Source organism: Aplidium turbinatum, chromosome 6 (assembly GCF_918807975.1).
Source record: "Aplidium turbinatum chromosome 6, kaAplTurb1.1, whole genome shotgun sequence".
NCBI lineage: Eukaryota > Metazoa > Chordata > Ascidiacea > Aplousobranchia > Polyclinidae > Aplidium > Aplidium turbinatum.
The window spans coordinates 2310948-2332791 of record NC_137477.1 but is presented as its reverse complement, the minus strand read 5'-3'; the positions used below and the strand labels follow the sequence as shown (position 1 = coordinate 2332791).

Here is a 21844-nt window from a genome sequence, read left to right as displayed (position 1 = left end):
TAAAATCTACAAAATCAATTTTTTTTTATTTTTCAACATGTGAGGATGTTAAAACCTATTGTGTCATCTGGGTAAAAGAGTAAATAAAGCGTAAAAATGTAATTTTTAGAAAAATTTATTCAAACGTTCGCCCAAAGTTAGAAAAACCTGGAAAATTCTGCAAAATGTGACAAATCAGGCCGTATCTTTAGGTGGCCATGGTCTATCTTATTTATGCACATAGTTATTAGGACAAATCAATTTTACCATGAGTTTTCAACATTTTATCAGTTTAGGAACTTTGTAAAATGTAGCATCATCAATTTTGGAAGCTTTTGTATTTTAATTTGGGCTAAATGTTAAGCTTCGATTCAGTATCTGCAGAAATTTAATGTAAAAGAATGCAACTCGCAAGCAAATGGAAGCTTATTTCAGATCATCATTAGGATGCCAGCCTACATTTCTTCATGGGTACAATTTTAAAAGCCTGCTAAGTAGGCTATTAGTAACCTTATGAGGTTTCTGTTTTATCATCGGAAACCTGTTTAGGTTTTTCGATTTTTTGCCCATATCCCACCAATGCAGTTATTTTCAAAAATATTTGGCCAAGAATGTCCAGTTATTAACGTAACGATGGTAGACTACTAAAAAAACATTAACTATGATTTCATTGTAATAATGACATTACAAAAAGTAGTTTTGTTCAAACGTGCAAGTTGATGCAAGAAAGATTCAATTTGATGGTTTATTTACGGTAATTGGGACACGGTCAAGTCTATGAATGTAGAGTAAAGTTAATTCAGCCTTGTTTTGCTGTTGTACGTTTTGTTGCCTGTGTTTTCTTACACTGCCAAGTTGATGACTGTGGAGTTATTACACCAGCCAGGGTCGGGAACGCATGGATATGGCTCTTCATGACGACACCTGGCTTACAGAAAGTTTTATCTTAACTTTTCATTACAATTTAATGCTGAAAATACGCTCAGAATGCACCAAGTTAAATGCATTTTTTCGAAATTATCTGGGGTTGGTCTCCGAGACTCCCCGCTGTTTTTCTCATCTTCAGTAAGCACATGGCTTCACTTTTACAACTCATTACCTGCCACTACATGTTAGTTGTATAAACTGTTAAAGCATTATATGGTTTTACGGAGATAGGTTACATTTCCAAAAATGTACTTTTCATGGCTCTCTTACCTTTTGAAGGAATATTTGCAAAGATAAAATTTGGGCAAATTTGTTTGCTCCCAAAATGTTTTACTCTCTTACGGCTACGGGTGTGCATGTCTCTGGCACGCTTGATTGCGCAAATGTGCAATGATATTGAACTTTAATTTTTATGTTAAACACCTCCCGTTTTATCGCTTCTTCCTTTTTCAAGACTCCTGCTATGTTGGCATGTAAGTAGGCTACAGCAGCGTTGACGGGGCACTTTTGAACCAGGAACCGAAATCATTAAGGAAGCGAATATCTTTTTAAAAGGCCAGAATATTGAAATAAAACACTGTAAACCGAATTGGTGGTGTTTTTGTTTGTTTGGTTTGGTTTATCTTTATCCTGCATTGCGGGAAAGCGGACTTGAGCGCTATGCATCGGTGTACGCCTTCCGACGTACACCTGACCCACGCTGCAGCCGACGGCAATGTCTGTTTCCGATTGTCTACTCTACTTATGATTTAAATTTGGTACTACCCATTACTCGAAATCGATCACTGGATAGAGGCAATTATCGTAAAGTTTCTTGCCCAGAGAAACAACAGCAAGTGCGGTGGCTGGAGTCGAACATGCAGGCTCTCGACTGCGAGCCCAACGCGCTAACCACTCGGCCACTGCTGCCGAGTGGTGTGTCATGGAGGCTTTTTTTGGAAACTGAAATGCAGAAAGTAAATTTATGTTTAGCAAACGTTTTGAAAATTAATCTAATTTCATCTTATACAGTTGGCTACTAACGAATTGTTGTACGTGCCTCAGAAGGCCATAACAGTGAATACTTGTTATTCCTGAACATGAATTTAGGGTGCTAGTAAACCAATGACCAACCTTTCTAAACATTTTACTTCAAATTTACTTTACTTCCGAAAAATTGAGCCAATGTGACGTCATAAGATAGATCTGTGTCGTAATTGCCAAGCATCATTTATTACAATATTTTTACACTGCGTTGGTTGAAACATGGATAAAAGTTTTGTATTTCGAACATTATTCCATCAAGTTTTATTTATTTGGAGCGTTCAGATATTTTCGCGTTTGCTACTATGACTGTTGGAGCCAACAAAAACAGCCTTTTTAAAGGCTAGCTCATTCCTTCCATTTTTTCGACGAAAAATGGGCTGTTTTGGCAGAAGGGTTCATGCTTCAACTGACATCGAACCCTTGTTTGAGGAACATGATTCTCTTGCTCCAAGAAAAGCTAAAAAAGTGGCCGATGTTACTTTCCTTTTGTTGTTTGTGATTACTTTGTGTGGAATGGGATTTATAGCCTACTATAGCCTGGATAAAGGCGATGCCGGTCGCATTCTAACAGGAGTGGATTCTTGGGGGAATGTATGTGGAAGAAAAAAGAATGAAATTGTCTACAGGGTTCCTAATAGCGGTATGGATTATTCCAAGCGTCCTTACGAATTCCATTTAGAATTCGGCGATAGTAAACAAAAGATTAACCCACTCCATTTCTTAATTCGTCAAAATTCCGATATAGTTTTATGCGTACAAGTGAGTACCTAGTTACCTACCAATATTGTATGTTATATCATTGTTTTATAATTAGCCTGTTATTAAATTGTTTACTGTTTCTGATAAGGTTATTAAGATGAAAGTAACTTAGACGTGAAGTAGTTTGCCTATTTGGCGTATTAGTTACCTTTTTTTAGTTACTAAGTTATTTGCTGTCTAAGATTGTATAGTAGCCTATTTTGTGTCTAAGTTACTCAAATTATTCAATGCAGTCTATTTTTTATCTGTCTATAAAATTAAAGCAAGTTGCTTTATAATAATAACAGCCAAAACTAAAACAATTCAATTTTCAATTTTTTTTTTAGGAATGCCCAGTTGAACATTATAAACTTGGATGCAAGGAATTCCTGAAAAATAATGGATACTTTTTTAATGAAACATTAGTTTCAGAAAGAATATGCAAAGAAAACCAAAGTATTGCCGCTCATAATCCATTCCTGAGTCGATGTATTCCTTCCGACTTGTCTAAAGTAAATGTAACATTTTTGCTTTCGGTCACTTTAGTGAGATTATTAGACTACTCACTTTCGACAATTTAATTTCATATAGTGGACGTCAGCAGTAGTGGATCCATGGAGCCGAGGACACTTTATCACGAGCTTTTCCCCCCAAAATCGAAAAAAAAATACAATTTTTTTCAATAATTTTTTATTTTAATTGCTGCATCACATTTCGTTCACCCAATGGGGCAATGGACAATTGGACATACGTGTTTTCAGCAGTGGATTTAAAGGGTAGAAATTGTATGTAGCCTATCCTTCAGAAACCAAGAAATTAAAGCAATGTTTAAAATAAACACGTTGCTGACTCGATAAGCCAACAGTTACATTTATTGTTGATCCGCTACTGACATTAGATCTGCTAAATTTATATTTTAAGTGTCTTTTGTAGCTACAATGTTTGTCATGCAGAGAAATCTACTGCAACAACCTTATTCGACTTTTACTAATAACAAATACTATTTTTCCAAGTCCACTTTATTACAAGGTTAAGTTTGAATTGTAGATTCCTTTCAACTTTGCACATGGAGAAATATAAAATTTCTCCCATCAATCAAAGAGACATATTTTAAATTTAACTTGATCAATTTTTTTTTCAATTCGACAAAACAACCGAGTTTTTCGAGATCAAGTAAAGAGTTCAGGAACAGATTGAATAGCCTACTAGGAGAAAAATTGCTCTTTATTTTTTGATTAGAGTAGGCTAGTCGAACATTACGGTACTTACATTTACATCTAGCCTAAACCATTTTATAGAAGCAACCCTTGTTCGAGGGGACTGTCTTTTCCGTAATGACTTTAGGCTACTCCTATTTCTTTTTTCTTTAGGTTGTTTTCTTCTTTTTTAAAGAGGTGTCTATTTTGGGGGCATAGGGCAGTGCCTTGGGGACCTCATGAGCATTTGCTTCAAATTATTCGTTTAACTGCCCTGCATAGGACTAGAATCCAAAGGCCAAGGTTAATCCTGGTCAAATTTATATTAACTAATCATAAATTAATTATGGAAACAATTATTATTTTTGACTTTTTGCAGACAGGAAACGGCTGGCTCTCACTGCAGTCCCTTTATTACGTCATCAATTCAACGAAAGCTTTCCATGAAGATATAAAACATCTGATCCACATTTCTCTTGGAATGTCTTTTGTGACCATTGTCTTCTTTCAAACGTTTTCTGCCGTGACAACCGTTTTGATGTTAGCCGCAACAGTACTGAGCAGCGTAGCGGTAACAGCCTTTTTTTGGATTAGCTTTGATGCAGAAATGGATTTGATTGAAAGCACAGTTGGGAAACACAGTAGTTCTCAGTTGTGGACAAGCGATGTTATCTGCTTGTTAACTCTTTCATTACTGGTGACAATACTTTTACCTTTCATAGTTTTTCAGCTTATTTTTATTGCTTTGAAACGTAAAAAGGTTATCAAAATCTTAAAAGAAGCAACCGTCTACATCTACAACTTACCATGTATTGTGCTTCAACCACTGGTTACCTTTGTTGGGGTGCTGGCGATTGCAATTTACTTTCTGCATATTGCAGCTTATATTTTGTCCCTGCAAATTCCTGTTGTGGATTGGGATGGAATCGTAGTGTATACGGAAAGAGAAGGGACGCCTTCACTAACTCTGCTCGTAATTCACACGTTTGGATGCTTCTGGCTGGTATTATTTTTCTTTGGTTGCCAGCGCGTAGTCTTTTCTGGCGCTATTTGTCGATGGTTTTTTTCTCATTGCAACGCTGAGCAACAACTGTCGAAAAAATACAGCTGCAAATCAGTTCCGGCCGTTTTATCAAGCACTTCTTATTTGATTTCCCACAACCTGGGTTCCGTTGCTTTGGGGAGCTTGCTCATCCCTCCGTTTCAAATTTTCCGCTTTCCGGTGATGTATAGTTATCATAAAATCAAACGGAAAAACGGAAGATTTTCCCGTTGTTTGGCCAAAACATTTTGTTGTTGCTTATGGTGGATCAAACGAGTGTTTCAATACACCAGCCGGTACAATTATATTTGCATTGGTATTTACGGCAGCAGCTTTTGGGTTAGTGGTAAGAGAGCTGTCACACTGTTAAGCCGTATCCGTCCCATGTTGCCGATGAAATACGCCTGCGATCTGTATTTCTTTCTTGTTAAAATCACTCTCGTCTATCTTACAGCATTAGTCGCCGTGGTCTGGTTCAGACTAAAGCACAACATGAGAATCACATCGACGAACATTGTGCCGTTGATAATGGTTTGCATCGCGTCTTACATTATGACGTCATTTTTCATAAATATTTACACGATAACTATCGACACCATGTTTCTTTGTCACTGTGACGATAAAAAGCGAAACAATGGAATTTTAAGGCTAAGTAAAAGTCGTACATTCCTGAAAAGAGCGATAGAAAAAAAGCGACCGAAGCGAGACAGATGGGCCGAGAAGTCCTTATCCATTCCAATGCAGGAAAATAACGCCTCTAAAGCTTATGCTTCTCCCTTGAGGAAAAGGCAACGGCCGCGGGCCGCAAAAGGAAAACGTGGAGCTCCTGGTGAGGTTCGATCTGTAAGTCCTCGGGAGCCGTTCAGCTTGGACAGTCTCAGCTGGGACGGCTCCGTACAGACTGTGGTGGACCGCTTCGACATGCTCGTGGACCACATGATGCATAAAAAAGATCAATCCCCATTGAACAGGAGAAAGCAAATAGACTTGGAAAGCAACCTCTCTCGGACCCCACTTCCTCCAATCACCGTGTCCAGCTCCCTTTCTAAACCGCAATTTAGTAGTTTTTCTCCATGTCTCTCGAGGAAACTCTCTTTGGAGGACTTGTCAGATGAAGATAAAAACAAGATCAAAAATGAAAACGGAATCCCATTCACAGCTGTTCCTCAGCAACCAGAATTCATCATGAACAACGAGATGAAACCGTAAGTGATAAATTTTCGTAAAATCCGTGGTCTGTATTATGTTAAAATGACGAGTTTCGAAGCTAGAAAGTAGTCATTTTATGACATGGGTTCGATTACCACCCCTACCATTAGGTTACTCTTTTTTCTCCTGTAGCCTAACTACCAACTAAAGCTCAAAACAAGAATTAACTCTCTTGCTGAGTGCTAGAAAGGTCACAATTGAACGGTAGCCTCTTATAACATGTTCTGATTGATTCGAGGTTTCAGTGGCAATGGCTGAATTTCTTCATGTTAAAGTGGCTTCTGTCTAGACATCTGTCTTTTGCATTGTTCATAAAATTGATGTCCATGATGCATATCTGTTTCCAGATCCTTATCGCCGGAGATCAAATCTATGAAAAGTACTGAGCTTCCTGGGTGCTCTAGCAAGGAAGAAGTGAACCAAAAAAGTCCCGGAATAAATGGAAATGAGGAGGAAAGAACAAAAGCCAGAGAGGAATATATGAATCCTGCTGAACCCGCAGCAACAAAGTTGGCTACTGTCCAAAGACCATACTTGTGCAGATACAGCAGAGACCTAGAGCCGAATGTTGACTTGAATTATATTATGTAATGTTTTCGATATTAAACCAAAAAAAAAAGTAAAAAGATTGTACGGTAATCAGCATTGTCTTCGTCCATACGTCACCAGCGTAGTGAGACCGCCTAAACGAATGTAAACAATGCGGTTTCGACACCGCTCCAGACACGCAGCAATGTCTGGACAGGTCATCTCAATAACCAATATACCTTTAATAAAAATCGACAGCCGCCAACCATATAGAGCTGTTCAAACAGTTGCCCTGGTAGCGATTGTCACGTAATATTGGTAGGCGGCTGCGTCGTTTTGGGAAGGGTGAAGAAAATAATGTCATGTAATTGAGCACTCTCAATAGAAGGTAATCGTTAAACCAACAGGGCTAAGATAAATTTAAGTCTGAAACCTGATTTTTGAAACAACAAACACTGATTAGGATTCTGTACTTTCTGCTCTTTGTCTGGAATAGTGGATCTGGATATTAGCTCAGAAACAAACAAGACATCGCGATGGTCACTGTGACGTAACACCGCTCATTCAGCAGCGCAGGCGACCTGGAAGTTGAATTGAAACCATCCTACCATGGTGAGACTCTTCCATGCAACACAACATTTCCTTTCAGCATTTATTAAAATACGAATAAAATGACGCAGTATATTGTGCAAACACAAAGATTTTGTAAACCTCCTGGACTCCTTCCTGGAGATAAGTTAGTGAAGGTGGAAGTTGTCTGTAGGGAAATTGCCAATAAGAGGTTTTCCACAGACCGGCATCGTTTTACCCATTTGGTTCCCTTTGTAATGAGCATTTATGCTTCACTAGAATACAAGGCCAGGTGGTACGCGGTTCAAATTCTGGCATGAGCAAGTGACGCAACACCTCGTGATGCAATGGAAAAGCAACGACAATACAACTTTTTACCTCGGTGACTGGACATTCCTGTGTCCACGTCTATAGCAAGAACATGAAAATCTTAAAAGACTGAGTAGTAGAAGCACTATGAATACGATCGCTCTAAACAGCAGGTGAAGCGGCTGAAGCCGGAGTCGCTTAAAAGGCGAGATGGCAATCGACATTGTTACGCAGAATGGCGGCTATCGTTAGTTTGTTTGTCGGTTATCTTCAAGCGCTGTTGCCCTGTGGTGGCGATGTTGGTCAAGAATCGTGGCAAGGGCGTGAGGGAAAGATCAAGAAGACTAATCTTCCGGATCCCTTCCAGAGCATCTTTTCCAACAAATCGAGTCCTGCATCTTATGGTAAAGGCGGGATCAACATCAGGAAGGTATTTGCGTCCTCTGAAGTGTGTGTCCGACTGTAAGAACAAATTGTTTCAGATGATAACCAATGTATTAGATCAGGGCGGTCCAAACCCCGGCATGCGGCCCGCGTGAAGCTTTTGTGCGGTCCGCGAACACTTTGTGCATGCCGGTATTATCAGTGCTAAATCCAAGGTTTAAAAATACACCTACGTTTTATAAATACATTACATTCGCCACAACCCTAAATAAGTCGCGCATAATCGGGTCAATAGGTAACTATGAGGGAACAATGTCGGTTTGTGACGACACAAACGTGCATTGATATTTTGCTTTTGTTGCCAGCGCTTTCTCCGTTATGAAGCGATTAAAAAGCGACACACGGAACAGAATGGCTAATGAAACCCTGGATGCCTGCTTACGTCTGTCGACCACTGAATTTAAACCAGAGATCGACACTATATGCAAAAGCAAAAAACAATAAATTGTTTTGGTTTGCTAATATTAGATCATTCACCAAATAGCACGGGGGGGAAGAACAGGGGAAGAACAGAAAGGGGGAAGAACAGTCACCTTCACGCGGTCCCCCCTGTAAGTAGCATTATAAAAATGCGAAACGAAGACTGTCAAAACCGAACCTCGACCCGGAGCGCTCAGCACAAGACCCCACGAGAACCGCTCTTTTCAGAGCGCGGCAGTCCCACTGTCGACAAGTACCGTCGTCCCACCATCTTACAGCTGAACGCTGAGGGCATCACATCCAGCAAGATTGATGTGATCGAGCAGCTCGCTCATAAGAACCGAGCTCTTGTCATCCTCCTCCAGGAGACCCACTGCACTTCTGCAGACAAGCTAGTAATTCCACACTATTCACTAGCTGGGTCAACCCAAAGCAGGAAACATGGCCTCGCCACGTTCGTCCATGAGAGCTTGAACTGGACGCTTGCAAACTCCTCAGTCAATGAAGAAATAGAATGGGTTTGTGTGAGCATTGAAAATTACAACATCATCAATGTATACAAGCCACCATCCTCACGCCTGAACCCATCATCTATACCCGCATTCCCCTCACCCAGTATCTATGCTGGTGACTTTAACTGCCAGCACACCGACTGGGGTTACAAATACATCAACAGCGACGGAGAAAGCCTGGCTACTTGGGCTGCGAACAACAACCTCGCCCTCCTCTACAACCCAAAAGATCCAGCCAGCTTCTGGTCCGGACGCTGGGGAACGGGCACCAACCCTGACCTGGCTTTTGCAAGCATGGACACATACAGCTCTCTTCCTGACAGACGTGTGCTGGAGAAGTTCCCACGTTCCCAACACCGACCTTCGCTCATCACTGCTCCTAAGCTTGTCTCTCCCATCCCAAGTGCCCCAGTGAAGCGATGGAACTTTAGAAAGGCCAATTGGAATCGCTACAGCCTCATAACCAATCAAAATGTGGCGGAACTACCATCACCTTCTACTGCCAACGTGGATGAGGCCTACCAAGACTTCTGCCGTGCTATCAAATCCGCAGCTAAACAAGCTATCCCTCGCGGCCGCCGAAAGAACTACACGCCGTGCTGGGATTCAGAGTGCGAAAATTTATACCGCTCTTATGTTCGTGCCTCACCAGGTGCTGCCTCTACCTCAGCCGCAACAAAACTGCTCGATCGGCTAGACTCAAGGAGGCTTGAGAGATGGAAAAACACCGTCAACACTATCGACTTTACACACTCTAGCCGGATAGCATGGAGTACTGTCAATAACCTTACAGGTCGTTCAGCACGCCCCTCCCGCCAATGCCCCGTTACTGCCAATAACATCGCATCAGAACTGGTGAAAAATGGGACCTACAAAATAGGCGATCGCAAGTTCTCCAAACTTGTAAAGAGGGAAACGTCTGATCTCTGGAAAATCCCAACACCAGACGAGGAAAGCATCTCTGATGAGTTTACGTCGGATGAGTTCACCGCTGCCCTACAATCTACTAAGACCCGTAAGGCCCCTGGTCCCGATAACATCTGCCCCGAACTTGTACTCCATGCTGGCACCGCCATGAAGTCTTGGCTGCGAAAATTCCTGTCTTCCTGCTTATGCCAACTCAAGATCCCCAAAATTTGGAGACGAGCCAAAGTAGTCGCGATCCCTAAGCCTCATAAGCCACAAGAGGATCCGAAGAGCTATCGACCTATATCTCTTCTCTGCATCCCTTTTAAAATCTTCGAACGTCTTATCTACACTCGAGTCGAACCAATTATAGACCCACTCTTGCCCCGGGAGCAAGCTGGTTTTCGACATGGAAGATCTACTGTGGACCAAGTCACTCTCTTGACTCAAGACATCGAAGACTGCTTTGAGGCAAAGAAGAAGGCTGGTGCTGTGTTTCTCGACCTCACAGCTGCATACGACACTGTATGGCACCAAGGCCTCACCTGCAAACTGCTCCGCCTGCTCCCGGACAGGCACATGGTCCGCATGATCATGGAGCTCGTTTACAACAGAAGCTTTACTCTCACCACCGGAAGTGGTAAACCAAGCAGGTTACGACGCCTTCGGCGTCCCTCAGGGATCTGTCCTGGCCCCCCTTCTGTTTAACATCTACACCCACGACTTGCCAATCACGGTATCCGCAAAGTATGCCTATGCCGATGATTTGGCCATTCTACACTTGTCGAATCATTGGGAAACATTAGAAGGGACTCTAAACCAGGACATGTCGACACTTTCGGCATACCTCCAGAGATGGAGACTGAAGCTCAGCGAAACCAAAACAGTGACGACAGCCTTCCACTTAAACAACCGGGAAGCAAAGCGTGAGCTCAAGATCAGCACCAATGGAAAAACCCTGCCCTTCTGCCCAAACCCTAAATATCTAGGGGTAGTCCTGGACAGGTCGCTCACTTACCGTCAACATTTGGAGTCACTACGCAAAAAGATCTCAACACGCACAGCTTTGCTAAGGCGTCTGGCCGGCTCTGGCTGGGGAGCCGGAGTTGATACCCTGCGCATTGCCACCATCGCGCTAGTTCACGCTCCAGCAGAATACTGTGCACCTGTCTGGAGCCGCAGTGCCCACTGCCATCAAATCGACACTGCCATAAACGACGCCCTGCGTATCGTGACAGGATGCCTGCGACCTACACCATCGGAAAATCTCCCTGTCCTTGCAGGCATCCAACCAGCTGAGCTTCGTCGTGAAGAAGCCATCCTGTCTCTCTCTCGTCGAGCTACGAACCCCAACCACTTACTCTACTCAAGTCTCTACGAGTCTGTGAACGAGAAACCTCGGCGACTGAAATCAAGACACCCATTTGTACGTGCCGCACAACTCCTGATGAAAAGTGCTGAAGACCAATCCATCAGTGCGGCAACCTGGGCGGACCACCAATGGAGCTCGGAGTGGAAGAAGAACTCCTCAAGACTCCAAAGTTTCATCTCCGACACCAGCCACCATCCAACCGGAATGCATTTGCCCAGGAAGGCCTGGGTGCGGCTCAACCGCCTTCGTACTGGCGTCGGACTATTTCGCTTCAACATGCACAAATGGGGGATGGCTCCATCCGCGATCTGTGAGTGTGGCATGGAGGAACAAACCGCAGACCACACCATCTGTAACTGCGCCATCTACCATGCGCCAAATGGTGTGCGTGGACTGCGTGAACTGGATGACGAATCAATTCAATGGCTGCTCGACACCTGCCCAAACATTTAAACCGCGTCGCCGCCACTGCCCAAGGGTGGTAAAAGGCAGAGCCCCTCGACCCTTGAAGTGGCGAAGAACAAGGTTCAAACGAAGAAGAAGAAGATTCACCAAATACATTGAAACCAAATTCATTTGATTTGAACCACGAAAGAACCTTACAAAAATAGAGTCACATCCAACTAATCAGACTTCTTTATTTTATTAAACGATCTCGGAATAATTAAGTTTGACTGCATCAATTCCGAATTCTCACAGTAGACAAACACGTCAGCAAAAAAGAATTATCCAAAATATATAATAAATTTGCACAGGAGGCCTCAATTAGAAAACGATGCCGCAACTTGGCCACTCAGCCGCGTAGCCTACGGTATAATGGTATTCAAACTTTTGTTCCAACAATGGACGACCCAAATTACCAAGCGCCTTCATACCCCCAAGAGAAACAACAAAGGTAAACTTCCCACAATTAATTTAATGTATGACTTTTGCTTTTTTATGAAATCATTGCATTTACGGATTCCTTTCAAACTGTCCATGATCTCAGATTTAGAATCTTACAAATGGAGACACATAGCTCGAAGCTGCAGGTTATTGTCTCTCTTCAGGAGCTATCGTCAGAATAAAATAAACCTAAACGTGGTGAAGTATTCTATTCATAGCAGAAGAAAAGGGAAATTTGGCTAATCAGAAGAATTAAAATTAACGAAGGACCCTAAAGGCATAAACAAATTCCTCTTGACGGCAGAAGCTTCGAGCTATGTACAATTGTACATTGTACTTCTACTTGCAATTTTCAAATGTTGTACCACCAATCAACTCCTCAAGATTTAGAGACAGCTCTAGTAACGAAGCACACACGTTCATTAACTAATTTGAAAAATCTCGGTGGGAGAAACCAAATTATATTCGAACATTCCAGACCTACTTCACTGCACATACCGATATCTCGACCACTTGGAGGCGAGGCTGGAGGTGCTTTCCGAACTGGCGGTCCATCGTTTTTTGAGTGCTCTTCAGCTCCTTCATGTGTTCAATATTTACTCTCTCATCGCAGAAATCACGGGGGTTTCCCGATTCTGAAAGCAGCTACGTGGTTAAATCAGTTTGTTGATTGCTGCACTTGCATTACTACTTTTTATGATCGATTTTTTTCGAAACTTAGAAAGAAAATCCTGAAACTTCGAATGCGATTATACGTCACAATGCCAACAAACAAAGCAGCAAAACGTCACGTCAGGAATGGAGTGTGCGCGGGTTGTATGGCCGTCCGTTGCGGCATCGCTTCCAGCTCATTAAAGACGCACGGAGGCATAGAAGATGGATGTGTTCCAATTCGCTAAGCAGTAAGTGGGATGACGGAACGTTTATAACGTTACAGAAATAAAACATAAAATTAAAAGTTCTTAACCACTTCACTTCTTAACCAAAAAAATCTCACAACAGAGCGACTTGGCGTCTCATTGCCTCCAACCCTCGACGAGGAAAGAACTTAATGATGATGATGAACCATTTTCAACATATTACATCACAATATTACCGAATCTTTCCCGAGGTTTGTAGCAACCATTGTCGAAAGTGTAATCAGCCTGGGGGTCGCGATTATGGAGCAATATCTCGGCAAGCGATTGGGGGGAGGATGATTGCAAGTCCATCTCTTCCACAGCCCGGTAGCCAAGCACTTCTTTCAACGCCTGTTAAACCAAAAATGAATTAAACCTCTAAGTAAAAAAGCGGTCACCAATATTGAAAAAAGGTTGTTCTGGAAATCAACCTGTTTCTGGCATTAAAAAAAATGCTTGGGGGGGCTATGCTTAACAAAGCTATGCTTAATATACCAAGAAGCGCTGCAAGAAGCAACCTTTTCGGCGTCATGTCTACAAAAGCGCATTGATGAGGCTGAAAGCTTCTTACCAGGACAAAATAAAAAGTGGCAAAGAAAAAATTAAGCTTTTGGATAAATCTGCAGAAAGAGTGAGTGGTTTTACAATTTTCAAGACTGAAATAGGAAATAGTTCTTTATGTTTATAGTTTCTCAAATGGCTTAACGCTGCATCAACTTCGAGCAGCCAACGCAGTGTGACGTCATTCTTCTTGGAATGTTTCAGACTGACAAAACCAAGAAAATAACAAACACGAGAGGTCGCTGGTGCGATAACAGACAATAACAGGCGACGCTCGGCAAGAGCGCAATGCGCTTCACCAACGTTTCCATGACGATCAAAGGCCTCGAAATTCACGGCGGACATGTACGCCGTCACAGCATGTGATGTTCGCGGGAAGTACCCTCTAGATCGGTCATATTTGTCCGCCGAGAAATAACACAGAAACTAGCGATACAAATCGTCATTGCATAGCACGAACAATTGTTGCGAGAATATAATTTCCCGCGCATTCTAGCGCGCATCTAAACGATGTGAATACTGTAGCTCTTAGCCTCCATTTAACCAGAAAAACGTTCGATTTTATGTTGCTTCAACGATTGATGGCATTGAATCAGGATAACAAAGGTGAATTCTTCGCCAAGAATCGATGGGAGTACCGGTAGGCTACTTCTACACTAATTACGCACAACTTAGTTCAAGTCTTATGTCACAATGTCTGGCTTTGATCTCCGAGTAATTTTGACAAGGCAAGGTTGGTTATACAATTTTTTTAAGTTTTGGTATTACAGTAAGAAAGAAAAGGCCCAGGGAAAATTCACTTTCGCTCACATGACACGCAAAAATAAACCTAAAGAAAAAGACCTGTAAAACTTTGCACAGCAGAAATAGTAGCGTTAGTGTAAAAGTTTTCCGACTTGTGCCCAGAGCATTGTGACGCAAGAAGCCACACGACCTCGTTCGGTGGAACTTAATCAGTTATGCGGCATATTGAGCAGCTACACGGCGCTTTGACTCTTCAGTCTTCAAGCGCACGTCATTGGTCTGATGAAAGCCTTTCAGAGTGCCTTCGCTGAAATTTTAAAAAGCCTTCTAAACCATAGCTATAGTTCTCAAATGGCGAAGAATTATCAAGATAAAGTGATTAAGCATGACGATTGACGTTAAAACTGGTGTGTCCGCCGTGAGACTTAATTTGTCCGCCGAAATAGCTGCTCAGAGCGGACACGTTTGTCCGCCGTCAACAAAAACGAATTTCGAGGCCTGCGTAGTGCAATCAATGTAACGTGTTTGCAAGTTCACCAACCGGATACATCACCGTCATAGCCGATGTGAAAGTTTTGGAGCGAAACAATTGTACTTAAACGGAGTTAAAAGAAGTTTTAGATTTACAATTCACACGTCGTCCTTCGCCTGAATGCTACTCGCTAAATTATTTTAAAAATCACAGCACGAGATTCATTTTAAGGAGGTTCGTACTACGGTTTGCGGGGTTCGAAGTGACGGCACGATGACGACTCAAAGTTAGATGACGCAGGCAATGATGTCATCAACAATCTGGTATCTTACCCGAGTAACAGCAGGAAGCAGTTTTTTTGTTCCTTTGTTGATGAGGAAAAACTGGGAACGTGGGAAGTGGATGAAGAAAAGCGGTGAAGAGGAGCTTGGCTGGCCCACCCTACCCCACAATGCGAAGCTGTGCTCAAATACTTGGACGCTCTGCAAGACAATCCAAGCTTAACCAGTTACTGTAGGAATTTTGTAATACAGTGAAGAACAGAAAGTCGTACTATAAGAGGGATTGCCAAACTGGTGACGTTCGTACGACACTTTCGAACGTTGTAAATGCTCTTTGAACTTACAGCTACTGAGTCCAATTGTTTGGTTTACTTTTTGTTGCAATTATAGCCAGTTACGCTATACTTTGCAACTAAAGTAGATTGAAATTAAGATGTATCGTATGCGGTTTAAAGTGTAGAGCAAGGTTGGCTAGTTAGCATCCTTGTAACAATGTAACATCACTTTCAAATAAAACACACCCACAATATCAGTAGCAGCAAAATCTTCGTTAATGATGTAACTTTGGGCTACTTAAGCAAAAACAATTATATATATAATATAGAAATTGTAAAAAATCTTTACTCACACATGAAAAAGCTGCATATAGTTTTTGCTTCAAACTTCGCTTGAAGGCCAATGCTTGAAAATAATCATCTGTCAGGGATAAATTAAGTGATGTCTTCATCATATGAGCTCTCCATACCTTCTTCGTCGGATGATCGATGATATCTGTTATATAGTCAAATTGAAGGTGATTTTAGAATTGAGTTTTCATAGCACTGCAAAAGTAAGACACGTTGAAGCTGCAATTTTGAAACAAAAAGTCATCTACAATCTACACAGCACAAAAGTATAAATAGAGTGGACTCTAACTGTTCAAACCTTTAAAAACGATGAAAAACAAAATGAAGAATTGAAGATGGATAAGAGAGCGCTGCTCACAGTAATAAAAGTACATTTCATGTACATCACATTTCATGCACAATACATATTACATATACACACTAGGGTTATGACTTGAAAAAAAAATCAAAATTTTGTGTGTCCTGTAGTCACAAATGATGAAGTTTTATGTCCTGATTTGAAAACTCACAAAAGTTAAGATTGTTTAAACAAAAATCTCCCGCACCAAATTTTTCCAGTTTTTAATGTATGAAGGATGGGCTTCTTTTGGAGATATAGACTATTATATATCGACTAATTTGAATTTTACTGACACAATTTCAATTGCGAAGATTTGAAATTTTATTTTGGTAAATTGGGATTGCACAGATTAAATTATTCATATGGCTTACCACAAGTCAAGTGAATCTGTTGAGAAGAATGTGGTATCCTGGACAAAAAATCTTGCTGTAAAGCCAACAAGAACAAGAAACATGCCAATGATTGAAACCCTGAGTAATTATGTTCGCGTTCCCAAAAAGAAAGACAATATCAGGCGATACCACTCTATTTTGGACCAAGCTAAGGACAAGACTACAAGAACGATTCTAATAGCTGATGAATTAATTAATCTCTGGGCAAAATTGAACTTTCCAGCGGTGACAAAGCAAACAATAATGTCCAAGCTACAGAAATTGATGATGGAGAAACAGGAGAAAAATAGAAAAAGAAAAATGGATTCATTTAAAGATGAAACAAAAAACCTGTTTGACATTAGCATTACCAAGATAGAAGGAGGCTGTGCCAAGAAGACAAAAAACTATATAACCAACAAATTGAATCTAAAGGAAAAATTGGCTATACACAATCAACACAACTGCTCCAAAATCGTTAATCCACCCTTCCAAGAGAGTGCGAACATCAAGTGCTTCACTTACCAGTACCAATGTGGCTTCCCATCATGTCACACCAAATGAAGAAGATGAGACGACATCAAGTGATGTCGAGAGTTGTACAAGTGATGCAGACAGTACTGTGGCAGAATACAGTGACAATATTACCCAATCAAAACCAGTGTTGCATTTTTATACATCGCATGCATAAAAATTGGTTATACGCAAGTTATATCTCTTTCAACCAACAAACAGCAGTTGGCTCATTGTCTGTGCTAGCCTGGCTGATGATGGAATCAGTGTTCCCACACCATCACAATCTGGTGTTTGGAGAGCAGTTATAAGAGATGGCAACAATGCAAAGCTAAAATCAATTATGAAAGAGGAGAATAATTTCTGTTTACACTTTGATGGAAAAAAGATTGGCAAACATGAATAATTGAATATCAGGTAGTATGCTTGAAAAGTCCATCAAGAGAAATCAAACTGGGTGTTCTAAAATGCGAAAGTGGAACAGCTCAAGATATTTTCAGCAGTCTAGAAAACCTATTAGATGAATAAGATGCATGGAAAAATTTGAAAATGGTCATATGTGACACAACATCTGTTAATACTGGACGGCTGAATGGCGTTGTTGTGAAACTGCAAAATGCAATGATCAGCAAGAGTTTTGATAAACCACAGTATATTGGTTGCCAACATCATATTCTTGACAGAGTCAGCATGTATTAGAGTTCTTCAATCCAACGTCTTCAACAAAACCAACTCTCAAATACAAATTTGTAGATGATGTGGTGAAACACTACGAAAACTTGCAGCAATCCTACAAGCCAGAAATTGAGATGGAAATGGTTGAAAACTCAGGATGGAGGGAGGATTTTAAGTTTCTCTTTGAGTTGTGCAGAGCATTCCGCTTCTTCAAAGAAAATGGTAGATTTCCACTAATCAAATGGCATAAACTTCCATATTTACACAATGCTAGATGGAATTCAAGAGCCATTTATGTTATGATTGCCCACTTCCTCATCCCTAGATAGAGAGTAACTCTGGAGATATCATGCTCATTCATCGCAAATGCGTGGCAGGAAGCCTGGTTTTCTAACCAAACGTTTAAAGATGGAATATACCAAAAATTATTTGATGCTATCTTTGAGCTCGAATGTCCTGGAGCCTTAAAACTCATTGGAATTTGGATAAGTCTGTTGTAGATGTCCCACGTACTAACATAATTGCAGAAAGGGGAGTCAAATTGATGGAAGAACTTTACCAGAAGTGCAAAACAGACAAATATTTGAACATTAAATTTGTAGCAATAAATAAGTTTTGAATTGAATTTTTTTTTTTACTTTGGACCACTGTCAAAAATTAAAGTCAGTTTGTGCGGGACATTTTCTACAATTTGAACAAAATAATTATAATTTTCTAAATTTATACCAAAATGTTCATTGATTCCTGCTACAGGCAAAAAAAAAATTTCCTAGTCATAACCCTAATGCACACCTGGTGCAGTTTGAAAATAAATAAAACTATTACAGCTCTGATACATGCGTTTGTGCGAATGGGCAACACTATGGGGCAATGTGACACTGTCAATGACCTGTGCAGAACTAGCCAATAATACAAACAATGGTGGTTATATAATTCGACAAATTACAGTAATCACGCTTGGGAACACACAACTCAACACAACACACTGCAATCATGACAGCAGCCTCAAACTCAAAAAAATCTTATATAATGTCAATGACACTCTTACTCCAACACCCCTCATTATTTCACATGACTAAGAAACTTTGTTCCGAAAGTTCGTAACAAACTGCTACCACTACACAATGATCCTGCAGTTTCAGGCTAAAACAGATTGTTTGTATCTAAATTTGTGAAATGCTAGTTGAAATGGCATCAACAAATCAGTGCGCTTAATGAACAGTCTTGAAGGATGATATTAACAATAAGATATTGCACCAAGAAAACTAACTTATACCTACATAATAACTCCAATAAATGAACATCGTCCAGTTGAATATCGTGTGACTGAAAATAAAAACATTTCACAGTAAAAATGTCGATGTTGCTGCCATTCAAGTTTTAACCAAATTTAAAAAAAACTGCTTTTTGCACAAAGGATTTTAATCCAAATAAAATTGCAAATAATAGGCTGGCTGTTAGATGGAAAGCTGAACATATGTTTATGTCTTGGCAATATGTTTAATAACATGCTAGAATAGCTAAGAAAAAGTCTGTAACCTTTAGCTGCAACCTGTCTTTGATGCAATGTTGTCAATAAAAATTGCAGTAAATGTTCAGCAATAATCCAGATTTATCAGACAATGACAATGTAACCAAAATTAGTGCAACATCAATTAACCTGCTTGCAAAGTGCAATCACTCCAAAAGCAATCAGGCAATGTGTTGTTTACATAAAAGTTAAATATTGTCTAAGGTTATGGTTCCAGAGCCAACTATGCATGAACTTTGTTCTAGGGGTGTTCAATTTCGATTATTTGAATATTCGAAATTCGAAATTCAATTTATTTTCGATTTCCGATTTCGAATATCACAACTATTCACCACACGGCAAAATGTGATTTTATTGAAAGAAACAACATGAAAATTCGCTAGAAAACACAAAAAAAAGTGATAAAAATTTGCGAAAAAAGAACACAAAATAACGTCTACAGCTCCAGGCCCATGTTGGTGTTTAAGAACACAAGCGACATGGTCAGTAGGTCACCCATCAGTCGGGATCTCAGCTTTGTGACAGTCAGACCAGCTTTTGAAAACGATCACTCCGCTGAAGCCGAGGTCGCTGGGATCCCAAACACTTCAAGTTCATTTTCACAGCGAGCGATTCACTGCCGCGACATTTCACTGCAGAGGTTTCGACTCGAAAGCGACATCGAGTATGTTTTCAAGCGCATAAAGCTAAACGCACACTCCGTCTACGTAGCAAATTATGTTGTTTTTGGGTGTAGCCTATTCAACATCTGATGACATTGAATCGACACGAAATGGTAGATTTTTGCTATGTCCCAGGCAGCAAAATCAGTCATTTTTACATTGATTCAACGTCTGCAGACATTAAATCAATGTAAAAATGACAGATTTTGTTGTCTGTTGTTGGATTGTAGCATTGCAACTCGTTCTAGTGATTATTTATCGCGAAGCTGTTGCGGTTTGCATTCAAAAAGTGTTTTCCTCCTGCCGATCGCTAGTTCATCTATTGTTTTATGTATCAATACAGCATGAAAAGTTGCCCCCACACAAAAATATGCATGGGGGCCTGGCCTACACGCAGGCCCGTAGCCAGCCGGGGGCCAGGGGGGCCTCGCCCCCATGAATAAAATTTGCCCCCCCCTTGGCAAAGTCTTAACATTCTCAAGCAACAGCTACAATTATAATGATTTTGCCCATTTAAATTTTTTCGCCCCCCCCTAAAAAAAAGTTGACCCCCCCTTGCTCTGCGGTCTGGCTACGGCCCTGCCCCCACGGCTTAGGCGCCTATGGATTCGGTAAAAATTGGATAAAACTGCGACAAAGCTCAGCTTACACTTTCTGCTATTGCACAACCTAGCTATCTTCATTCTTGAGAGAAATTTGTGTAATGTGGCATTAAAAATGCCAACCTCGAATATGTCCGATACGAAAAACGAATATTATATCACCTTAATCGAAATCGAATCGAAAATCGAAATTGAACACCCCCTACTTGGTTCTCAATATGTTGAAGTTTATAATTTTGAAATTAAATTAATCATCAATTTAATTTCAAAATTAACGTTAATAAAGCATTGGTGATCACTCCAAGATACAGTCGGCATAGACTATACTTATCTTTTGCAGTAACTAATTTGTGAATCAACGCCAAAAAATAAATTACATACCTGTCCTATAAGCTGTGACGAAATTTGAATCAAATTGTCATAACACACAAAAGGTAGATAAAATCAGCCAGGTTTGGCAACTTGGATAATAATTTATAAATAAAGCTTCTATTTGAATAAGATGTTGAGAAGCTACCTTTACTACGATGAAACATTCATCAATAAATTATACAAGTTTCTGAACCTAGATGGATCTCCTTGTTATGTTCAATCGTTTAGTTGCATCCTAATTGAAGGATATATAACTTTTCATTCTCAATAATATTGAGGGACAGGAGCAGAGGTTAAGAGATATCAACGTTTACTTCATTACTTAGCTTGCATAGTTGTTAAAAAGATAATTCTTTATTGCCAGTGGCTGAGGTGTTGCCAGATTAAAGATAGGAAGGGTTAGAGTTAGGAATAAAATTAGGGTATTGATCTTTGCCCAGGACAAAACAAAAATTCCAAAATACAAGTTTTTGTTTTTAACAGCTTTAAATTTTTCTCAAATTAGGGCAGAATTCCTTATCTGGCAACACTATTGAGGCTATTATTACACTATATATTATACCATAATTATAGCCACAGCCTTCTTTATTATTACTTACTAATGCTAGTTGCAGCACTTCGTTAATGATTTGATACTGAACTGTGTTGAAATTGACCTTCCAAGTTGGTATCTTTCCCCATCTTGACAGCAAACCTTTCATTTCCATTTTTGAAAATCGTTTCAAAACCCTTCTCAGTTCACTCTCCATATTAAAATAGAGTTAACAATATATTTGAAAACTAAGCATTTAAAAGAAAAAAGTTTAACTGGGCTTATTAAGGCTTGTCTAAGCACACTTTCCTCAAATCTGAATCTGGTGGATAAAAACAATCATATCAAGTACAGAGATTAGATTGAACAAAAATTTAGGTTACCGTATCTTCAAACAAAGAAAGACTATGAAAGCTTTATTGAGGCAATTTTGCACATATGTAGAGACTGTTAACCACTGAACCAAGCCCAACCATTACCATAGAGGTTCTTCTATTCTCATGAAAAGTTTATATTGAGGGTGACTCCAGTATGTCATCTGTAAGTATGATATCCCATTCATCAAGAGTCATGCATTCAGGATTAAAGAGGAAACTGTAA

At 40.3% G+C, this 21844-nt stretch overlaps 2 protein-coding genes across 2 annotated transcripts; one reads left to right on the top strand and one right to left on the bottom strand.

The window, feature by feature from the left end:
• The first annotated feature begins 2156 nt into the window (after positions 1-2156).
• LOC145772020 (choline transporter-like protein 1) lies at positions 2157-6726 on the top strand. The gene is made up of 4 exons (XM_082583829.1): positions 2157-2691; positions 3018-3182; positions 4246-6113; positions 6465-6726. The coding sequence occupies exons 1-4, from the start codon at positions 2305-2307 to the stop codon at positions 6706-6708; spliced, it is 2664 nt and encodes an 887-aa protein (XP_082439955.1). The 5' UTR covers positions 2157-2304; the 3' UTR covers positions 6709-6726.
• Positions 6727-7306: 580 nt separating this feature from the next.
• Positions 7307-21558, bottom strand: LOC145772040 (centromere protein N-like). The gene is made up of 7 exons (XM_082583848.1): positions 21312-21558; positions 18826-18871; positions 15649-15791; positions 15072-15221; positions 13160-13313; positions 12562-12698; positions 7307-7984 (listed from the first exon to the last, which is right to left on the bottom strand). The coding sequence occupies exons 1-7, from the start codon at positions 21459-21461 to the stop codon at positions 7751-7753; spliced, it is 1014 nt and encodes a 337-aa protein (XP_082439974.1). The 5' UTR covers positions 21462-21558; the 3' UTR covers positions 7307-7750.
• Between the last annotated feature and the right edge of the window lie 286 nt (positions 21559-21844).

Excerpts from the sequence above, each read along its gene's own strand:
- LOC145772040 (XM_082583848.1), bottom strand. The coding sequence starts at position 21,461 with ATGGAGAGTGAACTGAGAAGGGTTTTGAAACGATTTTCAAAAATGGAA. Across the intron at positions 15,222-15,648 it reads TATATGCAGCTTTTTCATGT|AGCGTCCAAGTATTTGAGCA; the intron begins GTGAGTAAAGAT and ends ATTGTCTTGCAG. Across the intron at positions 13,314-15,071 it reads TGCTTCCTGCTGTTACTCGG|GCGTTGAAAGAAGTGCTTGG; the intron begins GTAAGATACCAG and ends TTGGTTTAACAG.
- LOC145772020 (XM_082583829.1), top strand. The coding sequence starts at position 2,305 with ATGGGCTGTTTTGGCAGAAGGGTTCATGCTTCAACTGACATCGAACCC. Across the intron at positions 2,692-3,017 it reads ATATAGTTTTATGCGTACAA|GAATGCCCAGTTGAACATTA; the intron begins GTGAGTACCTAG and ends TTTTTTTTTTAG. Across the intron at positions 3,183-4,245 it reads TTCCTTCCGACTTGTCTAAA|ACAGGAAACGGCTGGCTCTC; the intron begins GTAAATGTAACA and ends GACTTTTTGCAG.